Source organism: Macaca nemestrina, chromosome 18 (genome assembly GCF_043159975.1).
Source record: "Macaca nemestrina isolate mMacNem1 chromosome 18, mMacNem.hap1, whole genome shotgun sequence".
In the NCBI taxonomy this organism is placed as follows: domain Eukaryota; kingdom Metazoa; phylum Chordata; class Mammalia; order Primates; family Cercopithecidae; genus Macaca; species Macaca nemestrina.
In genome coordinates, this window is record NC_092142.1 from 55,752,610 (window position 1) to 55,775,660 (window position 23,051).

The 23,051-nt window shown below is 49.7% G+C and overlaps 4 protein-coding genes across 7 annotated transcripts; 2 read left to right on the plus strand and 2 right to left on the minus strand.

Annotated features, from left to right (window-relative positions):
• Window positions 1–947: 947 nt before the first annotated feature.
• Window positions 948–2,281, minus strand: LOC105494051 (metallothionein-1E). The gene is made up of 3 exons (XM_011762155.3): window positions 2,175–2,281; window positions 1,527–1,592; window positions 948–1,179 (listed from the first exon to the last, which is right to left on the minus strand). The coding sequence occupies exons 1-3, from the start codon at window positions 2,200–2,202 to the stop codon at window positions 1,088–1,090; spliced, it is 186 nt and encodes a 61-aa protein (XP_011760457.2). The 5' UTR covers window positions 2,203–2,281; the 3' UTR covers window positions 948–1,087.
• Window positions 2,282–3,966: 1,685 nt separating this feature from the next.
• Window positions 3,967–4,841, plus strand: LOC105494050 (metallothionein-2-like). Its single transcript, XM_011762154.2, has 3 exons — window positions 3,967–4,116; window positions 4,224–4,289; window positions 4,611–4,841. Exons 1-3 carry the CDS (start codon window positions 4,089–4,091, stop codon window positions 4,700–4,702), a joined length of 186 nt encoding a protein of 61 aa, XP_011760456.1. The 5' UTR covers window positions 3,967–4,088; the 3' UTR covers window positions 4,703–4,841.
• Window positions 4,842–11,059: 6,218 nt separating this feature from the next.
• On the minus strand, window positions 11,060–17,574 carry LOC105494045 (metallothionein-2-like). Of its 4 annotated transcripts, none has more exons than XM_071084567.1 (3): window positions 17,421–17,574; window positions 11,680–11,745; window positions 11,060–11,151 (listed from the first exon to the last, which is right to left on the minus strand). In XM_071084567.1, exons 1-3 carry the CDS (start codon window positions 17,542–17,544, stop codon window positions 11,060–11,062), a joined length of 282 nt encoding a protein of 93 aa, XP_070940668.1. In that variant the 5' UTR covers window positions 17,545–17,574. The 4 variants fall into 4 exon arrangements, with proteins under 4 accessions (XP_070940668.1, XP_070940667.1, XP_070940669.1 ...); XM_071084566.1 differs by lacking the exon at window positions 11,680–11,745 and adding an exon at window positions 16,763–16,828; XM_071084568.1 differs by lacking the exon at window positions 17,421–17,574 and adding an exon at window positions 12,275–12,302.
• Window positions 17,575–19,239: 1,665 nt separating this feature from the next.
• LOC105494046 (metallothionein-2-like) lies at window positions 19,240–20,601 on the plus strand. Its single transcript, XM_011762150.3, has 3 exons — window positions 19,240–19,361; window positions 19,961–20,026; window positions 20,369–20,601. Exons 1-3 carry the CDS (start codon window positions 19,334–19,336, stop codon window positions 20,458–20,460), a joined length of 186 nt encoding a protein of 61 aa, XP_011760452.1. The 5' UTR covers window positions 19,240–19,333; the 3' UTR covers window positions 20,461–20,601.
• Window positions 20,602–23,051: the final 2,450 nt, after the last annotated feature.

Sequence of the window (23,051 nt, forward strand, 5' to 3'; positions counted from 1 at the left end):
TGGATTTATTGAACTGCTTTCCTGTTGGATCTAAAAAATGGGTTTTGTATGTGGTGTTTTATCTCATTATCTCTATGATCGATACTATTACATTTACCAAGGTTTAAGTCTGTGATGGATAGGAAGTAAAAACTGTCCTTCACCAAAGTGTTTGAAAAGCCCCATTGTGCTAGCCTGTTTGCATTGCTCTAATGGAATCCCTGAGACTAGGTAATTTATAAAGAAAAGAAGTTTGTTTTGATTTCTGCTTCTGCAGGCTGTGCAGAGTGTGGTGCAGGCATCTGCCTCTGATGAGGGCCGCAAGAAGCCTGCAATCCTGGCAGAAGACCAAGGGGGAGCAGGTACATCACATGGAGAGACAGGGAGCAAGAGAGAGAAGGGGAGGGTGTCTGGCTCTTTTAAACAGTCAGCTCTGGAGTGACCTACCAGAGGAAGAACTCACTCTTCACCATGGGATGGCACCAAGCCATTCTTTAGGGATCTGTCCTCATGACCCCAAAAGCTCCCACTTGGCCTCACCTGCAATATTGGAAGTCACATTTCAACATGAGATTTGGCAGTGACAAAACATCAAAAGCCTAGCACCCTTGTAGGATTCAAGGAACTGAGGAGTTGAGTACCAGCACTGTAGCCACTTTTAAGCCTCAAATCCAATGTGGATCTGAGGCTGGGCAGGAAAATCAGAAAATAAAAATGAGGGATGCAGTTTCTGTGCTACATTTGGCATGAGACTGGAAGCGATCATGTATGGTCCCCACCCATATGGTGTGCACAGTGCAATCCCATTTTACAGAAGTGTAAACTCAATGAGGTAACCTGGCTGGCCTAAAAGTGTTCACATTATTAGTGGCTCACATTTCCATCCAGAACCTGCTATCTAAACTCGTGGTTTAACCCCCACCCAAGTCCATTTTTTTCCAAGACACACAAAGAAGACCACAGTAAGATTCAAGTCAAAATTGTTTTATTGTCATTCACATATTTAATATAATAGGACATGCAGCAAATGGCTAGGGGTTGTATGTAAAAAAACCTCCAGGTTGTGCAGGTTGCTCTATTTACACCTGGGAGCAGAGCTCTTCCCACATCAGGCACAGCAGCTGCACTTCTCCGACGCCCCTTTGCAGACGCAGCCCTGGGCACACTTGGCACAGCCCATGGGGCAGCAGGAGCAGCAGCCTGGGGAAGAAGAGGAGAGTGAGAGGTGGCAGTAGACTGGACCAGGCACCTCCCTGCCCCAATAGCAAGCCTGGCTCAAGCTCAGACGCCAGACCCAGAGGATGCTTTTTTTGTGTGCCACAGCTCTGTTCTGAAATCATAGATGGTACAGTTGGGGTTTGTGTCCCAAGAGAAAAATGCTGTCCTGCTCCATCTGAACTCAGGGCAGAAAGCCTGGAGAGGGAATGACACAGCCAACTGGGGCAAAGGAAGGCCAGTTCCCCCGAAGCAAGCACTCAGTGTCAGCCTTGGGTTCCCTCCCAACCTTAGCCACAGCCCCAGATTCCTGGAGATGGCCCCGCACTCACTCTTCTTGCAGGAGGTGCATTTGCACTCTTTGCACTTGCAGGATCCGGCGCAGGTGCAGGAGCCACCTGCAAGGAAGCGGAAAAAGCCAGCGAGTGGTGAATGAGATGCAGAAGATACAGCAGTGGATCTATGAGTGTCCAGTTCCCCCTCCTCTGTGCAGGGCCAGCCCTCAGAGCTCCTTTCCCACTCAGCAGAGGAAAAGAAGCCCCATCTCCTCTCCTTTCATGTTGGGAAAACCGAGCCCCCTCCATTTGTATTCCAAAGGTAAGTCCCAGTCTCCAGGCACAGCCCGGGAAGACTGCGACTTCCACATTCTGTCCGGAACCCCGAAGAGGCAATGGCCCTTGCCTCCCATCCAATCCAGATGCTCAGAGCCTGGTTAGATAATTGAGGCTCAGCCAGCAGCCTCGTGACCAACGGGATGATGTGGAGCAGGACAGCCTTGAGCCTCAGGACCCTCACCTCTGACACAGAGGCACAGGGAGGAGGGCAATGCTGTCAGGAGCTCGACCAAGAGGAAAGCACTGGAAGAAGTAAAGGAGTCCCCTCACCTCAGATCGCAAAACGCAACCTCCTCAAACCCAGGGACACTCTCCATGGTGTCTGGGAATTTGGCATCCCAAGGCACAGACCCGGGCGCCCCTTACCAGCGGCGCAGGAGCAGTTGGGGTCCATTGCAAGCCGAGGCGAGACTCTGGAGTTCCCAAGCGAGAAGCCAAGAGGCGGTGGAGCACCTGGAGTGCGTGGTGCAGCTCCACAGCCAGCGGCTGCTCTTATAGTCGGGGAGCGGGCCGGGAGCAGAAACCCCGCCCCGCCCTTGCACTCGCCCTCCTGAGTCCCAGCCGTCCGCGGTCCTGGGCTGGCCTGTGCGCAGCAGACGGGCCGGGCGCAAGGCACGGTGAACGCAGGTCGGTGCACACCGCCTGGCCGCCCCTTTCCCACCGGCTAGCGCGGGAGGCGCTGTGCGCCCGGGTGAGCTGCTTCTCTAACCCTGCCGGGCCTTCCCAGTTCCCCAAGATTACCTGCTACTCCCACTCCTTGGCGTTCCGCGTGCCCGGAAATGCTGACCTGCGCCCCACACCCCGGGGCCTGCCCACCCCCTTGTCTACAGCTAAGCCTTTCCTGGAGTCCCAGTGCAACCCCAGTCTCTTGTTCGACTGTCTGGATTGGCGGGAGCAGGGAGCATAGCAAGGGAGTAGTGTGCAAGGGACAGGCGGAGGATGCGACCTTCGGATCTCTGGCATTGCGTGTCCCTGTTCCTGCCCCCACCTCAGTTCTTCCACCACGTTTCTGCTGTGCACAGAAACACGGAAGACACAGGGCCCTGTCTCCCTCCCGTCAAAGTATACTTATTCATATCCCTCTATGTCTCTGTTTTGCTTCTAGGACTGACCTTGATGCTTGGTTTTGTTTAAAGATTTCAAGCAGTGAAGAGATGAATATACCTAGGCCATAGGGAAACTTCATCACTGACCTCTCTCCCTTGAGAAGCTGACAGGATTCACACCCAGCAGTGCCACTTCCCAGCCCCCTGACCCTGGGCTAGTGGCTTGAACTGCTGGTATTGTCATTGTCCAGATTAGGAATACGGGTTCATAAATAGAACACATGTCCCTTTATGGTTGTTGTGAGGGTTCAAAGAAAGTGACTAAACAGGACCAAACCCAGACCCGTGTAACCGTAGAGCAATAGAAACATGGAAGGCAAAATAAGCAGCTCTCTTGCTTTCTAATTTAATGCAGGATCTTCATATCACCTTCAATGATCCCTCTTCTAGGGACATCCCACACTTTCAAAACTGCCATCCTGTATTAGGGTACCCGGCTAAGCTGTGGGAAGACCCTGGAGAGATTTATGCAAAGGAGGACCTGGACAAAGGTGCCCACTCAGGCCCTCAAGAGTGGAGAATGGAAGAGAGAGAGGCAGAGCCCTGTGTCTTCGGTGTTGCTGTGCACAGGAGAAACGTGACCAAAGGACTGAGGTAGGAACCGGGGACAGGGCGGATAAGGCCAGAGATGTGAAGTTTGCACCCTTGGCCTGCCCTTTGCACACTGCTGCCTTGCTATGTTCCTTGCTTTGGCAGATCCAGAAAGTGGAGCACAAGACTGGGGTTACCCTCGACTCCAGGAAAGGCTTAGCTATTGACTAGAGACCTGGGCATTGGTGAAAGTGGGGGAAAAGACAGAATACTGGGGTAGGCAGAAAGCCAAGGGGCGGGTGTAGCAGGCAACCTCAGGGAAGTTGGGAAGGCCCGGCAGGGTGAGAGAAGCCGCACAGCGCCTCCCTCGCGAGCCGGTGCGAAAGTGGCCGTCCCACGGTGTGCATCCCGCTGAGCTCAAGGGACATTGCACCTGGCCCATCTATTGCGCACAGCCCAGCCCAGGACGGCCGGCGGGGCAGACTGGGCAGGGCGGGTGCAAGGGCGGGGCGAGGTGTCTGCGCCCGGCCCCCTCCGCTGACCATAAAAGCAGCCGCTGGCTGTTGGGCTCCACCACGCCTTCAACGTGCACCACTGCCTCTTCCCTTCTGGCTTGGGAACTCCAGCCTCTCCTCGGGTTGCAATGGACCCCAACTGCTCCTGCGCGGCTGGTAAGGGGCTCCCGGGTTCTGTGTCTTGGGCAATGGACACTCATTAACTCACTGCTGTATCTTCTGCATCTCACTCACGGCTCACTGGCTTTTTCTCTTTCTCACAGGTGACTCCTGCTCCTGCGCTGGCTCCTGCACGTGCAAAGAGTGTAAATGCACCTCCTGCAAGAAGAGTGAGTGTGGGGCCATCTCCATTGTCTGGGGCTAAGGTTGGGAGGGAACCCAAGGCTGGCCCTGGAGGCATGCTTTTGGGGAACTGGCCTTCCTTTCTGTCCATACCTTGTCACTGCCTTTCCAGTCTTCTGCCCTGTCCAGGGCACCTTTGGGGCTGGACAGCTTTCTCATAGGAAGACCTACCCCAAGTATTCCCTAGCTGTCTCCTGACAAAGCCATGCCATCCTGAACTAAGGGTCCTTTGGAGCTGGAGGCTCTGTTGGGCAGGGAGGTCCCTGGGCGAGTCAGTTGTGACCTCTCACACTCCTCTTCTTCCCCAGGCTGCTGCTCCCGCTACCGCGTGGGCTGTGCCAAGTGTGCCCAGGGCTATGTCTGCAAAGGGGCATCAGAGACATGCAGCTGCTGCGACTGATGCCAGGACAGCCTTTCTCCCAGATGTTAATAGCCAGACATGTACAAACCTAGATTTTTTTTTTATACCACCTTGACCGGTTTGCTACATTCCTTTTCCTATGAAATATGTGAGTGATAATTAAACACTTTAGACATGATTCTGCCTTCAGTTTCCCTTGTGTGTTTTGGAAATCAGAGACTGGGATCAGGGATTGAACTGGGAATGCAGACTCCTGGGCTCTAGATGGAAATGTGAGCCCCTAACAATCCAAGTGCCTTAAGGCAAGCCAAGCTGCCTCACTGTGCTTCCTCTTTTGCAGAAAGGAATAGCACATCGTCAGGTCATTGGTGGGTATCCGGGATACAGGACCACCTTCATTCTCAAATGCTGCACAGAAAATTCTGAATGCCTCCTGTTTCTTCTCTGATTTCTCTGTCCAACTTCAATTCCTCTTTGGATTTCAGGTTCAAAAGTAACTACAGGGGATGGAATCAAACTCTTTAGTTATTTACTTCTACACGAAGCTTCTCAAACTCCAGGATGAAGGAGGGGTTTTTCATTCCTATCCATTCCACACCTAAGCCTTGGTAAATGAAATAATACTAATAATGGAAATCATGAAACTAAATTCAATATACAAAATCTGGCTGAGCAGCATGACTCACACCTATATTCCCCATATTTTGAGAGGCAAATGGGAGGACCACTTGACACCAGGAGTTTGAGACTAGCCTTGGCAACATAGGGAGACTCCTGTCTCTAAATAAATAAACAAACACGTTGCAAAGTTTGGTGGTGCAAGTCTGTAATCCTAGCTACTTGGAGGCTGAGGCAGGAGAATCCATCTAGCTCAGGAATTGAAGGCTGCAGTGAGCCATGTTTTCACCATTGCACCACAGTCTGGGTGACAGAAGGAGACCTCATAAAAAAATTACAAAATCCATTTTTAGGCTCAACAGGAAAAAGTTCAATCAATATAAAAAGAAATACCAGGAAAATTACAACTTTATAATCTACATATATGTTAATGGATGCTGTGCACTACAGACTGTAAATAGCACACAGGCCCTAGTGTGTAGATTACACACTTTGAGCAGCAGTGATCATGACATCCTCACAAGGAACCATCAGTCCTGACCGGACAGTGTCACCAACAGGACACTCGCTGACCCCTGAGTGCTCCCTGTAGTGACTTGTGTCTGAATCTTTGGCAGTTTCTCCCAAGATTAAGCTACTTTAGTTCTTTAAATTCCAACCTTGATTAACTCAGGGGAGCAAAGTGACTGGGGATGTGGAGGAAAGCATCATCGTGGCAATGCAGAGTCATGAGAAGGACTAGGTCCAGATGAAGGATGTCGTGTGCCAATGCAGGGGTGACGGCATATTCTGCAGTTGGAAGGTGTGTTGCTGTTCATCAAGAAGGAGTGAGGCATCACCCTGGTGACTGGTAGTTAGGCCAACAGTAGGTTTCTCTGGCTACTGCTTCAGGGAATTGCTATTGCTGTTCAATCACAGAGGAAGATGAGTCAAGTGGCCCAGGAGTCAGGACCATGCTTGCCAGCAGGTGCCCTTTGTGAAGAGGGCAATTCAGAAGGCAGCCTGGGTCATGTGCAAGTCTCGGTGTCACATAACCAGATTCACAGCCCACTTCACACCTTCCTGGCTGTGGAGCCGGCACAAGCCCCTTAACCTCTCTATGCCTCCATTTCCTGACTTGTAGAAAGCAGATTATAAATTTATGTAGAGATTAAGTGTGACAGTACCCTGGCACCTGGCTTGGCCTTAATAAACAGTGCTGTTATAATCATTTGTCCACATGTGCTTCCTGGAGAGAGAATCATGTTAGATCCCATCAGGCTCCTTGGGTAACACTAATCTGCCTGGAGGTATGATGTGGACTGGAAGTTGAAGATGGGTCTCTTGTTGATCTGGTCTCAAGGGCATACGGATGACCTCCTGCACAAAATTCTCCAGGATGATACACTGCTGCAGCATTTGGACAGAGAACAAGCCTTTCCCACACTTTGAGTCATTGATCTTCACACAAACCAGAGACATTTTGAATGTACAGGGTCTGGCGAGATTGTACTGTCTTCTAGAGGAGTTAAGCAATCTGCCCAAGGTCACACAGCTCAGAAGTAAAGGGACGAATGAATCTATGCTATGGCTGTCCTCATGTGCTCAACATAGCAGCAGATCATGATGTCAGCGATGCTAAGCCCGGCCCCTCACAGTCCAGAGCTGGAAGGGCCCGTGGCCAGTTAGCCCTGCTGTGCCCTTGAAGGCAGCTGGGCAGCTGAATTCCAGAGAAGACCCAGAGCTATGCACAGGCTCTGACTGCCAACTCAGTGCTCTTCCCAATCTGCCTCTGTGGCAGGTTCAGAGTCCTCATGGTTCTCATGAACAGGTGACAGAGAGTTGTGATTGAGGGCATGTTGCTGCGGTCAACCTGCATGTATGCAAAACCCAGCAGCGTCACTTATATGTCAGTGACATAACCTCTCTGTGTTTCAGTTTCCTGCAGTGTAAAGGGGTAGAATGTACTCATGTGCCAAAAAATACCATATTGGCCAACTCTAGACAGTGTATATAATGATGGTCCCATAAGGTTATAATAAGGACATTTTACTGGACTTTTTAATGTTGAGCTATGTTTAGATGCACAAATATTTACCATTGTGTTACAATTGCATATAATATTCAGTAACATGCTGTAGAGCTTTGAACCCTAGGAGCAATAGGCCACACCATATAATCTATGTGTAGTCTATGTGCGTAGTAGGTCATCATCCTACCTAATCAACACTCTGTGATGTCTGCACAAAGATGAAATTCCTTAAAGATGGGTTTATCAGAATGTATTCCCATTATTAAGTGATACATGAGTGTAATAGGGATAGTTTCATAAAAGTAAATGATTTAGTGTATGTAGAGAACTTAGAATGCTACCTTGTACATCGTGAGTGCTCTACAACATTAGCTACGATTTCATTAGTGTCAATCATGGCTGCTAGGGCCGGAATGCGTGTACCCTTCCAAAATTCATGTGTTGAATTCTGATTCCTAGTGTGTTGCTTTTAAGAGGTGATGCATTTTAGAGGTGACTACACTGAGAGGACAACACGCTCATGAGTGGGACTAGAGCCTTAATAAAAGACGCCCGAAGAAGCGTCTTCTTTAACCCCTGCCACCATGTGAGGGCCCAAGAAGAAGAATAAGACCCTCACAAGACTCCAAATATGCTGGTGACTTGGCCTTATACCTCATCCTCCAGAAATGACAGAAACAAGCTTCTGGTATTACAAATTACCCAGTCTATGTTATCTGGTTATAGCCTCCCAAACAGACTCAGACGATAGCACAGATGACATTTTTACTCCAGGCAAAAAAAAAAAAAAGCCAGGCCTGGTGTCCCTCCCTGGTGTCCTCTGTCTGACTCATCACTCACATGAGCACTGTCCTGTGGCCCTGACAGGGTCCTACACTCTTCCCACAAAATAGGGATTCACACCAGAAATATATGTCTTGCCATGAGCAAGACAGTCCCTGTCCCCATAACAGAATTGGAAGGATGCCTGCCAGTACTGCAATCACCTGCACCAATATGTGATGTAATGTTTCTGTTTCAAATGACTCCTATTCCCTTAGATATATTTATACAAAAAGCAAGCTCCTAACCACTATTGGAAAAAGAATCAGTTTAACTTCCAGACACAGAAAGTTGCCATCAAATGCTCCTCATTCATATCTCCTCTGCTTCTGCTGTATAGCATAATACTGTACTGAACACTGAGGGCAATTATAATACAGTGGTATTTGTGTATCTAGATGTAGTTAAACATAGAAAGGTACAGTACAATTACCTTATAACCTTATAGGACCACCTTCCTATACGTAGTGCATCTGTAACTAAAACGTGCTTATACAGCACATGATGTATTATTATATTCTGCCCCTTTTACAATCCAGGAAACTGAGCCACAGAGAGGTTGTTTCACCCAGGTATACAGCATGATATATCTGGGATTGGCACTCATACAGGCTGACCATAGCATAATGTCCTCAACCACAACCCTATGTCACCCTGCCATGTGACACATGAAGACACTAACTCTGGCACAGAGGCACAGTGGGAAGAGCACTGAGCTGGCAGCCAGAGCCTCTGCATAGCTGCATGTCCTCTCTGGGCTTCAGTTCCCCAGCTATCAAGTCAGGGGCACAATTGGGCTAACTAACCATGGGCCCTTCCAGCTCTGGAATGTGAGGGGCTGGGCTTAGCATCCATGGACAGCATGATCTTCCACTACGGCGAGGGCATGAGGACACCCACAGCATAGATGCATTCGTGCCTTTGCTTCTGAACTGTGTAACCTTGGGAAGATTGCTTAACTCCTCTAGAAGACAGTACAACTCCTCTAGAAGACAGCACCATCTCACCAAACCCTGCACATTCACTGTGTCCCTGGTTTGTATGACAATCAAATGACTTGAAAGGTGGGAAAGGCGTGTTCTCTGTCTGAATGCTGGAGCAGTGTCTGATCCTGGAGAGCTGGTACAGGAGGTCATCCACATGCCCTTGAGACCAGAACAGCAAGACTCCAAACCCATCTCCAACTTCAGTCCACTTAATACCTGCAGGCAGATGGGCCTTTTCCAAGGAGCTTGATGGGAGCTAGCAGGATTGTCTGTCTAGAAAGTCCACATGGAGAAATGATTATAATAACACTGTTCAGTAAGCCCTAGGCCACTAGTACCAGGCCACTGTCCCATTTGATCCCTGCATGGAAATATAATCTCCTATATACAGATGAGGAAATGGAGGCTCAGAGAGGTTAAGCGACTTGTGCAGGCCACACAGCCCGTAAGGAGTGAAGTGGGCTGTGAACCCAGCTGTGTGACACCAAAGCCTGCACTTGGCCCAGGCTCCCTTCTGAAATTCCCTCTTCACAAAGAGCACCTGCAGCCCATCTAGGGCTTGACTCCTGGGCCACCTGTCTCATCTTCCCTGTGATTGAACCACAAATAACAATTCCCTGAGCAGATAGCTGGAGGGACCAGCTGTCGGTAGCAATGATTAGTCCTCATCCTTCTCAATGCACACCACACCCCTTCAAACTACAGAATATGCCATCACCCCTGCAGAGGCCGAGTCAAATACTTCACCTGGGAGCCCCAGTTACTATCTATAGTCAGCTTGCCAGGACAATGCTGGACACTTCGCTCCACCTCCCTATTCACTGTGCTGGCCTGGAGTAACCAAGGGCTGGAATTTGAAGGAGGAGACTGCAGCCTGACCTTAGGAGAAACTTCCAAAGATTCAGAGCCGAGTCAGAACAAGGAGCTCTCAGGGGTAGCGAGAGTTCCATGAGTGACATGGGGCAGTTCGGGACTGATAGTTCCTTTCGGGCATGTCCAGGCCAGCACTGCTGAAGATGAGTGATCCACGCATGAGGGTCAGTCTACACACCGTTCCCAGTGTGAAATACACACCCTCGAACAGATATGCAATGTTTGTAAATTATTTTATTTTTATGTTATTTATTTAACTATAATCATATATTTCGTTTTTCATATATGTATTGTTTTTCATACGTATTATTTTATTTTTATATATTTATATTAATAATTTGCCTGTTGAGTTTAAAAAGTGGATTTTGTTTTTATATTTCATACTAATTCATATCAGTTCATTTTGCCAAAGCTTAGGTCTGTTGCAGATGCCCATACCGTTACATCTCTTACATGTATAATGGTGTGTTTTTTTGTTTGTTTGTTTGTTTTGAGATTCGCTCTTGTCACCCGGGCTGGAGTACAGCAGTTCGTTCTCGGCTCATTGCAACCACTGCCTCCCAGGTTCAAGTGATTCTCCTGCTTCAGCCTCCAGAATAGCTGGGATTACAGGCACCTGATAGCACTCCCGGCTAATTTTTGTATTTTTAGTAGAGGTGGGGGTTTCATCACATTGGCCAGGCTGGTCTTGAACTTCTGACCTCAGGTGATCCACTCACCTTTGCTTCCCAAAATGCAGGGATTACAGGTGTGAGACACGATGCCCGGCCTACATGTATAATGCTTTTACATTTTTTAGCTGAGACAGGTAATGTGATTTGCCTTAAAGAACTCAGTGTGAAAGGTGATAGGACCTGGTACCAGCATGCACGTGACTGGAATCTCAGTGCAGTCCCTCATCTCAGCTCTGTCGGGTATCAGGTCACTTTTGTCCAAGGCACACAAAATAAAACCAAGCCTGAATAAAGTCAACTTTTATTATTATTTTATTTTTGAAAAACCAAATGTACTAATGGGTCAGTGCTATATGGAAAACAATTAAGGGTTCGTACACTTTCTACTTCTGGGAACAGAGCTTTCCCTACATCAGGCACAGCAGCTGCACCTGTCAGATGTCCCTTTACAGACACATCCCTGGGCACACTTAGCACAGCCCACGGGGCAGCAGAAGCAGCAGCCTGGGCAAGAAGGGGAGAGGGACAGGTCACAGCTGACTTGAACAGGCACCTCTCTGCCCCAACAGCGGGCCTGGCTCAAGCTTGCACCGAGACCCGGAGGAGCCTTCGTTTGGGATGGTGCGCTCTATCAGGAGACAATGGTGGATCTTTGCAGTGAGAGCCTTCCTATGAAAAACTTGCTCAGCCCCACTGAGCCAGGACAGGGCAGAAGACTGGACGGGCAGTGACTGGGACTGTGCGGACAAAGGAAGGACAATTCACCAGGACCATACACTTCAGTGAGGAAAGTCTTCAAGAATCAGGTCTATGGTTGGCCGGCTGGTGCCTCTTGTGACCTCAGTTTCCTCATTGTTAAGAATGAAGATTGGTTGGGAATCAACCATCTCTAATGTTCCTCCAGCTCTGATCCTGAATCCGTTTCAGGGGATGTGGGAAGCTAGTGATGAGCCTGCTCCTGCCTGCACAATCTGAGATCCCTCCTCTCACTCAGCCCAGCCCCAAGATTCTCAGGGAAGGCCCGACATTCACTCTTCTTGCAGGAGGTGCATGTGCACTCTTTGCATTTGCAGGAGCCGGCACAGATGCAGGACCCACCTGCAAGGAAGAGAAAAAGGCAGTGAGCAGTGAGTGTGGTGCCGGGTTAGGAGCAGGCCCTCAGCATCCTCCTGCTCAGTGCACGGGAAACCTGGTACCTTGTTCTGCTCAGGCACACGGAAGCCCAGCCCCATCTTTTCTCCACGCAGGCTGCGATGGGCAGGCGCCCTCCTAATTTTACTCCACAAGGCCTTCTGTCAAGAATCCCTTAGAGGCAATGCTTCCTGCCTCCCATCCACCTCAGGCAGCTCTAATGCTGGACAGAGCACTGGGTCCTAGCCCAGGACCCCACTGGCTATCTGGGTGACCTGGCAGTTTTGAGCCTCAGTCTTCTCAGAAATGGGAGGCTCTGGGAAGATGGCAGCGTTCTAAGTGGTGATGAAGGCCCTTGACGGGGAAAAAGCACGAGAAGTGCAAAGGAGTTCACTTTAGGAAAAGCTCAAAATACACCTCCCTCCTGCCCTGGGAACATTCTATCCTCTGGAATGAAAATGGAGATCCTAAGGCCTCGAAACCCGGTATCTCTTACTAGTGAAGCAGGAGCACTTGGGGTCCATTGCGAGTCGAAGTTCGGCTGGAGTTTCTAAGGGAGAGGGGAAGACGCAGTGGGGCAGGTGGGAGGCGTGGTGGATTCTAGGAACCCGGCGATCAATTTACAGGTAGAGAAGGGCGCCGGGTGCAGAGTACCCCCTCCTCCACCCTGACGCGGAATCCGCGGCGCCTGGTGTCCTGGGTTGGGATGTGCGCAGTAGGCGGGTCTGGCGCATTATCCCCTGAGCACAGCCTGGTGGGCCCCCGAGGGCTGCCCCTTTGGCGCCTGCTGGCGCAGAAGGAGCTGTGCTGCCGGAGGTACGTGGGGCCCCTGACACCCTAAGGGCCATTTTCCATTTCCAGGTAGTCGCGTTATCCCCATCCCCCGACCTGCACCTTTGCCACCAACTTTGCGTCCCCCGGGTCCGTGTGCAGCTCCATCCTTGTGCTCACCTTCTTCATTGGCTGGAGCTGGGAGCAGAGAGAGTGAGCCGTGTGCACATGTGTGGCCATGGAGGTGACTTTTGTTTCTCCCCCGCCCTCCCCCCGCATTGCCTGTCGCTCTTCCCACCTAGGACCCTCAAACTCCTTCCCCCTGTACACACAACCTGGCGACCACGGGTCAGCCTCTCTCTCTTCCTTCCATGCTATCATATAACATTTCGATTTTGCCAGGCCCGTTTAAATCATTGTTTCTTTGAACCCTCCCAACAATCCTAAAGGGAAATACTATTTATGAACCCGTTTTACTAATCTGACAATTATAACATAAACTTTAAGTAACTTGCTCAACATCACAGAATGGAAAAGTTGCCACTGATTTGAATCTAGCCAGCCTCTCAAGAGAAAGTGTCCATGATCAGGCCTTCCTTTGGCCCAGGACTGTCATCAGCATTTCCCTATTGCTGGACATCTTTTAAACAATGTCAAGCCACAAGCTAAACCATGAGCTGTGACAGAAGCAATCTATAACTGTAATATATATATACACAGACATACAACACATTTATACTTCTGGTTGTCTTCTATGTGTGGAATAAGACTGATTTTCATTTTCGCTGCTGGAAAAGAGTGTGCTTTAAATAAAAATATATTTAAGAAAATATTAATCACTTCAATGTTATACGTTAAGTAACATACAGTGACTGTGTGTGCAGAAGTGACACTGTTTTTGATCTGACATGAGGCATGGATGGAATCTTGCTTATAGCTTTGTATCCCTAGTGTTGATGACTATTTTATGGGAAGAACAAACGTCTCTTTTGACCACAGGACACATGTTCATGTAGTAGATGAGAATAACAAGATACACAAGTGAGCACATCTGGCCTGGCTGCTTTGTCTGTGAGTAAATAAATACCCCCAAGCTATGTAAAATGAGAAAAAAAAAAAAGCAACAGTTAATGTTGTAGATGACTCACCCCTTGCCAGGCACCATTCTAAGTTCCTTACATGAATTAAATCATTTAATTTTACAAGCCAGATATCATTATACTTCAGTTGATAAGACTGATACACAGAGGTTATGTCACACACATAGTGGCAGAGGTGGGATTTGCACTCATGCAGGCTGACCTCAGCATCATGTCTTTACCCCCTGCTCTATGCCACCAAGTCAACACAAAGATGAGGACACTGAAAGTCTGGCTAGGAGGCAGCAGTGGAAGCACATTTAGTTGCAGTCAGATCTCTGTGCATACCTGTGACCTCTCTGGGCTTCAGTTCCTATTTCTCAAGCCAAGAGCAAAATTTATTCATCTCCAAGGTCCCTTATAGCTTTGAACTGAGATGGGCAGGGTTTGGCATCCACGGATGCCATGATCTGCCAGCTGTGGGCAGGGCCAGAGGCCAGCCGTACCATAGGTTCATGCATCCTTTTCCTTCTCAGCTGTGTGGCATTGGGCAGGTTGTTTAATTCCTCTGAAAGACGACTTAAGCATGCCAGCCCCTGAATATTTTCTGTCCCTGTCCTGAAGCTTGTGACTTTCATTCAACTTGTCGCCTGAAGGTCAAATGACATGAAGAATGGGAAAGGATTTTATGTGTGTTCAAATGTTGGGGCAGCATCTTATCACAGAGGACTTTCTGCAGGAGGACATCCACACTCCTCCTGGCACTGGATCAGCCAGGGACGCAACCCCTCCACAGCATCCCATCCAGAGCAATGCTTCCAAACCAATGAGCCTTTCTTCAAGAGCAAGTTAGGATTTAATAGTATCTTCATCCAAGAAAGTCAGTGCAGAGAGAATTATCATAATCACCACTGTTTATTAAAACCTAGGCAGCAGCCAGGCCACTGTCTCATTTTCTTTTTTTGTTTGCTTTGGTTTTGGTTTTTGTTTAGACAGAGTCTTGTTCTGTTGCCTAGCCTGGAGTGCAGTGGCACAATCTTGGCTAGCCTCTATATCCTGGACTTAAGCAATCTTCCTATCTCAGCCTACAGAGTGGCTGGGACCACAGGTGTATGGCATCACGCCATCTAATTTTTGTATTTTTTGTAGAGACGGGGTTTCTCCATGTTGCCCAGGCTTGTCTCAAACTCCTGGGCTCAAACAACCTTCCCACCTCTGCCTCCCAAAGTGCTGGCATTACAGGCATGCGCCACTGTGTCCGGCCCACTCTCTCATTTAATCCCTGCATTGAGAATAATCTCCCTTCTACAAATGAAGCACTAGATGCTCAGAGAGTTTGGGTGATTTGCCCAAACCACACAGCCAGTAAGTGGTGGAGTGGGCTGTGAACTAGGACTGCCTGACAACTAAAACTATGCCCTAGGTGTAGGCTGCCTCCTGACATCGCTTCACAGGGAAGCAGCAGGTAAGTGTGGTCCTGACTTCTAGGCAATGAGACTCATCTTCTTCCTTGACTGAACATCGAATAGCATCCCCCCCACAAATGGAGGGACTAACTTGTCATTAATAAGACATCCAGGGACTCTTTCCTTTCTAAGGAACATCACCACGCTCAGCAAGCTGCACAATCTGCCATAGCTGTGTTCTGAGAACTTCTGTTAATAAACTAATATTAATTATGGAGATGATGAAATCAAAATGAAAATTCCAAAATAACTTTACCCGCAACCCATGCTGACACTGCATCTTGCCGGGAGTATCTGGTTCGAAGTAGTCAAGGGCTGGAGCTTGAAAAAGGAACTAACTCAACCTGAATTTGGGAGGAATTTCCAAAGATTCAGAGCCAACTCCCAACAGGGAGCTCTCAGGGTTCAGCGAGTGTCCTGAGTGTGCTGTCTGTGACGCTGGCTAGGCCAAGCCTGATGGTTCCTCATGAGAATGTCGTGGACTGTGTCTGCTGTCCCCAGTCTGCAATGCAAATCATCCATGAACAAATGTGCAGAATTTCTAAATCTTCCATTTTTCTGTTATTTCTGTATGTACTTATTGATTTTTTTGTGTAACATGTAAAAAATGGGTTCCGTATTTTGTGTTTCATTATCTTCATAATTAATATTACTTTATTTACAAAGGTGTAGGTCTGGGCTGGGTAGGAAATGAAAACTGTCCCTTCACCAGGGAGTTTGAGAAGCCCCGTGTAGGATTCAAGCAACGCAGGCATTGGAATCTACCTCCTGTGGTCACTTTCAATCCCAAAATCTGCTGAGAAACTGAATTTGGGCAGGGAAACCTGAGAATAACCATGAGGAATGGAGAAGTCCCTGTGCCACATTTAACATGATTTGAGCTGATCGTGTACGTTGCCTGTCCCCATATGATCCGGCACAGTGCAGGTGCATTTTGTGGAAGATAAAGCTCAGTGAGTTAGCAGGGCTTGCCTGAAGGTGCTCAGACTGTTAGAGGCTCACATTTCCATCCAGAGACCAGTCTCTTAAACTCCCAGTTCAATCTTCCACCCCAGTCCCTTATTCCAAAAAACACACAGGAACCAGAACCAGAATCAAGTCTAAGTGTTTAATTATTATTCACATATTTCACAGGAAAAGGAATGCAGCAAATGGGTCAAGGTTGTATCAAAAAAGCAAAAAATCCTGGATTTTACTAATCAATCTATATTTGGGAGCAGGGCTGTCCCAGCATCAGGCGCAGCAGCAGCACTTGTCCAACACCCCTTTGCAGATGCAGCCCTGGGCACACTTGGCACAGCCCACAGGGCAGCAGGAGCAGCAGCCTGGGGAGGAACGGAGAGTGAGAGGTCACAGCAGAGTCGACCAGAGACCTCCCTGCCCGAACAGAGGCCTGTCTCCATCCCTGCCTCCAGCCCCAGAGGACCATCATTTCAGGATGGCATGGTTTTGTCAGGAGACAACTGGTGCCACTGGGGTGGGTCTTCCTTTGAGAAAGCTTCCCCACCCCACATAAGCCCTGGAAAGGCCAGAAGACTAGACAGGCAGTGATGGCCTACAGGGACAAAGGAAGGCCAATTCCTGAGAAGCATGAACTCAGGGCCAGCCTTGAGTTCCCTCCCAACCTTAGCCACAGCCCCAGATTCCTGGAGATGGCCCCGCACTCACTCTTCTTGCAGGAGGTGCATTTGCACTCTTTGCACTTGCAGGAGCCAGGGCAGGTGCAGGAGACACCTGCAAGGAGAGAAAAAGCCAGGCAGGCGTGAATGAGATGCAGAAGGTGCAGCAGTGGGTCAATAATTGTCCGGTTCCCCCTCCTCTGTGCAGGCCCAGCCCTCAGAGCTGCTTTCCCACTAAGAGCAGAGGAAGAGAAGGGCCATGTCCTTTCCCTTCGTGCTGGGAAAACCAAGCACCCGCCTATTTGTATTCCAAAGGAAAGTCCCAGGCTCCTATATGGCCCAGGAAGACTGCGACTTCGACTTTCTGTCCTGAACCCAGAAGAGGCAATATCCCCTCCTACCCAATGCTTCCATTCCAATCCAGCTGCTAAGAGTCAAGTTAGAGAGCTGGGGCTTAGCCAGCAGCCCTGTGACCAACCGGGTGACACGGAGCAGGACAGCCTTGAGCCTCAGGACCCTCAACTCTGACACAGATGCACAGGGAGGAGGGACATGCTCTCAGGAGCTTGGCCAAAGGAAAGCACTGGACGAATAAAGGAGTCCTCTTCAGCTCAGATCGCAAAATAAGACCTCCTCAAACCCAGGGACACTCTCCATGATGTCTGAGAATTCGGCATCCCAATGCGCAGAACCCGGGCGCCCCTTACCAGAGGCGCAGGAGCAGTTGGGGTCCATTGCAACAGGAGGCAAGAGTGGAGTTCCGAAGCGAGAAGAGAAGAGGCAGTGGTGGACGTGGAAGGCGTGGTGGAGCCCAACAGCCAGCGGCTGCATTTATAGTCAAGAAAGGGGGCCGGGCGCAGACGCCCCTCCCCGCCCTTGCACCCGCCCCGCCGAGTCAGCACCGCCAGCTGTCCTGGGCTGGACTGTGCGCAGCAGATGGGCAAGGTGCAAGTTCCTTGAGCGCAGCTGGGTGCACACCGCAGGATCGCCCCTTTCGCAATGGCTCGCGAGGGAGGCGCTGTGCACCCGGGTGCGCGGCTTCTCTCACCCTACCGGGCCTTCCAGCTTCCCTGAAGTTGCCTACTACACCCGCCCCTTGTCGTTCCGCCTACCCCAGTATTCTGGATTTCCCCCCACCCCCACCAACGCCCAGGTCTCAAGTCGATAGCTAAGTCTTTCCTGGAGTCGAGGGTAACCCCAGTCTTGTGCTCCACTTTCTGGATCTGACAAAGCAAGGAGCACAGCAAGGCAGTAGTGTGCAAAGGCAGGCCAAGGGTGCAAACTTCACATCTCTGGCCTTATCTGCCCTGTCCCGGTTCTTACCTCAGTCCTTTGGCCACATTTCTCTTGTGTACAGCAACACAGAAGACACAGGGCTCTGCCTCACTCTCTTCCATTCTCCACTCTTGAGGGGCTGAATGGGCCACATTTGTCCAGGTCCTCCTTTGCATAAATCTCTCCAGGGTCTCCCCACAGCCTAGCCAGGTACCCCACTACAGGATGGCAGTTTTGAATGTGTGAGATGTCCCCAGAAGAGGGATCATTGAAGGTGATATGAAGATCCTGCATTAAATTAGAAAGCAAGAGAGCTGGTTATTTTTCCTTCCATATTACTATTACTCTACATTACACAGGTCCGTGTTTGACCATTTAGTCACTTTCTATCTTTGAACTCTCAAAGCAACCCTAAATGGACATGAGTTCTATTCGTGAACCCGTATTCCTAATCTGGACAATGACAATACAAGGAGTTCAAGCCACTAGCCCAGGGTCAGGGGGCTGGGAAGTGGCACTGCTGGGTGTGAATCCTGTCAGCTTCTCAAGGGAGAGAGGTCAGTGATGAAGTTTCCCTATGGCCCAGGTATATTCATCTCTTCACTGATTGAAATCTTTAAACAAAACCAAGCATCAAGGTCAGTCCTAGAAGCAAAACAGAGACATAGAGGGATATGAATAAGCATACTTTGATGGGAGGGAGACAGGGCCTTGTGTCTTCCGAGTAGCTGTGCACAGGAGAAACGTGGCACAAGAACTGAGGAGGGGAAGGGGAAAGGGACAGGCAGTGCCAGAGATCCGAAGGTCGCATCCTCCGCCTGTCCTTTGCACACTACTCCCTTGCTATGCTCCCTGCTCCCGCCAATCCAGACAGTTGAACAAGAGACTGGGGTTGCAAGGCTTAACTGTTGGCAAGGGGGTGGGCAGGCTTCGGGGTGTGGGGCGCACGCAGGTCAGGGTCTCGGGCCGTGCGGAACGCCAAGGGTGGGGGAGTAGCAGGTAATCTCAAGGAACTGGGCAGACCGGGCAGGGTGAAAGCAGCAGCTAATCCGGGTGCACAACGCCTCCCGCGCGAGCCGGTGCGAAAGGCGGAGGCCAGCGGTGTGCACCAACCTGCACTCAGGGTGCTTTGCGCCCGGCACCTCTGCTGCACACAGCCCAGCCCAGGACTACTGGTGGCTTGGACTCAGCTGGTCCGGTGCAAGGGCGGGGCGGGGTCTCTGCTCCCGGCGCCTACCCCTGACTACAAAAGGAGCCGCCAACTGTTGCGCTTCACCACATCTTACACGTGTTCCACTCCCTCTTCCCTTCTCGCTTGGGAACTCCAGTCTCGCTTCAGGTTGCGATGGACCCCAAATGCTCCTGCGCCGCTGGTAAGGGACGCCTGGGTTCTGTGCCTTGGAATGCCAAATTCCCAGACACCACAGAGAGTGTCCCTGGGTTTGAGGAGGTCGCGTTTTGCGATCTGAGCTGAAGGTGACTCCTTTATTCTTCCTTGAGAAAGATTCTTCCTATTCTTTCCTCTTGGCCAAGCTCCTGAGAGCAGTTGCCCTCCTCCCTGTGCCTCTATGTCAGAGCTGAGGGTCTTGAGACTCAAGGCTGTCCTGCTCCACATCACCCCGTTGGTCAGGAGACTGCTGGCTGAGCCTCAATGCTCTAACCAGGCTCTGAGCTGCCGGATTGGATGGGAGGCATTGGATAGGAGGGGACATTGCCTTTTCGGGGTTCTTGACAGAATGTCGAAGTTGTAGTCTTCCCGGGCTGGACCTGGAGCCTGGGACTTTCCTTTTGAATAAAAACAGGAGGGTGTTTGGCCTTCCCAGCATGAAGGGGTTTCTCTTCCTCTGCTGAGTGGGAAAGGAGCTCTGAGGGCTGGCCCTGCACAGACGAAGGGACACTGGACACTCATTGACCCACTGCTGTACCTTCTGCATCTCACTCACCTTTCACTGGCTTTTGCTCTTCCTTGCAGGTGTCTCCTGTGCCTGCCCTGGTTCCTGCAAGTGCAAAGAGTGCAAATGCACCTCCTGCAAGAAGAGTGAGTGCAGGGCCATCTCCAGGAATCTGGGGCTGTGGCTAAGGTTGGGAGGGAACCCAAGGTTGGCCCTGAGTGTGTGCTTCTGGGGAACTGGCCTTCCTTTGTCCCCCTAGGCCATCACTGCCTTTCCAGTCTTCTGCCCTGTCCAGGGCTCCTGTGGGGCTGGGCAGTCTCTCACAGGAAGACTCACCTCAACATCCACCAATTGTCTCCTGACAAAGCCACACCATCCTGAACTAAGGATCCTCGGGTGCTGGGGTCTGAGCTCAAGTTAGGCCTGCTGTTGGGACAGGGAGCTCCCTGGTCAAGTCTGCTGCGACCTCTGTCTCCCTTTTTCCCCAGGCTGCTGCTCCTGCTGCCCCCTGGGCTGTGCCAAGTGTGCCCAGGGCTGTATCTGCAAAGGGGCGTCAGAGAAGTGCAGCTGCTGCGCCTGAGGTCGGGACTGCCCTGCTGTCAGATGAAAACAGAATGACACGTAAAATCCAGGATTTTGTTTTCTACAACCACGACCCATTTGCTACATTCCTTTTGTCTGTGAAATATGTGAATAATAATTAAACACAGACTTGATTCTGGTTCTGGTTCCTGTTGTATTTTTTGGGAATAAGGGACTGGGGTGGGAGATTGAACTGGGAGATTAGAGACTGGACTCTGGATGGAAATGTGAGCGTCTAACAGTCTGAGTGCCTTCAGGCAAGCCCAGTTACATCACAGACCTCCATCTTCTGTAAAATGCACCTGCACTGTGCCGGATCATGCTTCCATATGAGGATGGAGACATACGCTATCAGCTCCAATCATGTTAAATGTGGCATAGGGACTTCTCCATTCCTCATGTTTATTCTCAGGTTTCCCTGACCAAGTTCAGTTCCTCAGCAGATTTTAGGCTTGAAAGTGACCACAGTGGGTGGATTCCAATGCCTGAGTTGCTTGAATCCTACACGGGGCTTCTCACACTCCAAGGCGAAGAGACAGTTTTCATTTTCTATCCATCCCAGATCTAAACCTTTGTAAATAAAGCAATATTAATTATGAAGATAACGAAACACAAAATATAGAACCCACTTGTAACATTTTACACACAAAAAAACTCAATAAATACACAAATAACAGAAAAATGGAAGATTTACAAACTCTGTACATATGTTCATGGATGATTTGTATTGCAGACTGGAAACAGCAGACTGGCCCCACTGTGGACCACACACCTTCAGCAGCACAGGCCAGGACATTCTCATGAGGAACCATCAGGTTTGGCCTAGCCAGCGTCACAGACAGCACACTCAGGACACTCGCTGAACCCTGAGAGCTCCCTGTTGGAACTTGGCTCTGAATCTTTGGAAATTCCTCCCAAGTTCAGGCTGACGTTGTTCCTCTTTCAAGCTCCAGCCCTTGACTATTTCAAACCAGCATGCTCCTGGCAAGACACTGTGATTGTGGGTTGCAGATGAAGTTATTTTGGAATTTTGCTTTTGATTTCATCATCTCCACAATTGCTAATACTTTATTTACTGAAGTTCTCAGAACACAGCTATGGCAGATTGTACAACTGTCTGAGTGTGGTGATGTTCCTCAGGAAGGAAAGAGTCCTGGATGTCTTATTGATGACAAGTTAGTCCCTCCATTTGTCGGGGGGATGCTATTTGATGTTCAATCCCTAAGGAGGAAGGTGAGTCTCCTTGCCTAGAAGTCAGTACCACACTTACCTGCTGCTTTCCTGTGAAGCGATTTCAGAAGGCAGCCAACACCTAGGGCATAGTTTTAGTTGTCAGGCAGTCCTAGTTCACAGCCCACTCCACCACTTACTAGCTGTGTGATTTGGGCAAGTCACCCAAACTCTCTGAGCATCTAGTGCCTCATTTGTAGAAAGGAGATTATTCTTAATGCAGGGATTAAATGAGAGAGTGGGCCAGGCACAGTGGCTCATCATGCCTGTAATACCAGCACTTTGGGAGGCAGAGGTGGGAAGGTTGTTTGAGCCCAGGAGTTTGAGACCAGCCTGGGCAACATGGAGAAACCCCGTCTCTACAAAAATTACAAACATTAGATGGCGTGATGCCATACACCTGTGGTTCCAGCTACTCTGGAGGCTGAGTAGGGAGGATCACTTGAGCTCAGCATGTAGAAGTTGCAGTGAGCCAAGATCGCGCCACTGTATTCCAGGTTGGGCAACAGAACAAGACCCTATCTCAAAACAAAACAAAACAAAAAACATAAACAAAGCAAAACAAAAAACAAAAACAGAGAGAGAGAGAGTGGCCTGGCAGCTGCCTAGGTTTTAATAAGCAATAGTGATTATGATCATTCTCTCTGCACTGACTTTCTTGGAAAAAGATATCGTTAAATCCTAACTTGCTCTTGAAGAAAGGCTCATTGGTTTGGAAGCATTGCTCTGGATGGGATGCTGTGGAGGGGTTGCGTCCCTGGCTGATCCAGTGCCAGGAGGAGTGTGGATGTCCTCCTGCAGAAAGTCCTCTGTGATAAGACACTGCCCCAACATTTGAACACACATACAATCCTTTCCCATTCTTCATGTCATTTGACTTTCATGCAACTTGTTGAATGAAAGTCACAAGCTTCAGGACAGGGACAAAAAATATTCAGGGGCTGGCGTGCTTGAGTCATCTTTCAGAGGAATTAAACAACCTGCCCAATGCCACACAGCTGAGAAGGAAAGGGATGAATGAACCTATGGTACAGCAGGCCTCTGGCCCTGTCCACAGCTGGCAGATCATGCCATCCCTGGATGCCGAGCCCTGTCCGTCTCAGTTCAAAGCTATAAGGGACGTTGGAGATGAACAAATTTTGCTCTTGGCTTGAGAGGTAGCAACTGAAGCCCAGAGAGGTCACGGCTATGCACAGGGATCTGATCGCTAACTCAACGTGCTTCCACTGCTGCCTCCAGCCAGACATTCGGCGTCCTCATCTTTGTGTTGACTTGGTGGCATAGAGCACGGGGTAAGGACATGATGCTGCAGTCAGACTGTGTGAGTATGAATCCCACCTCTGCCACTATGTGTGTGAC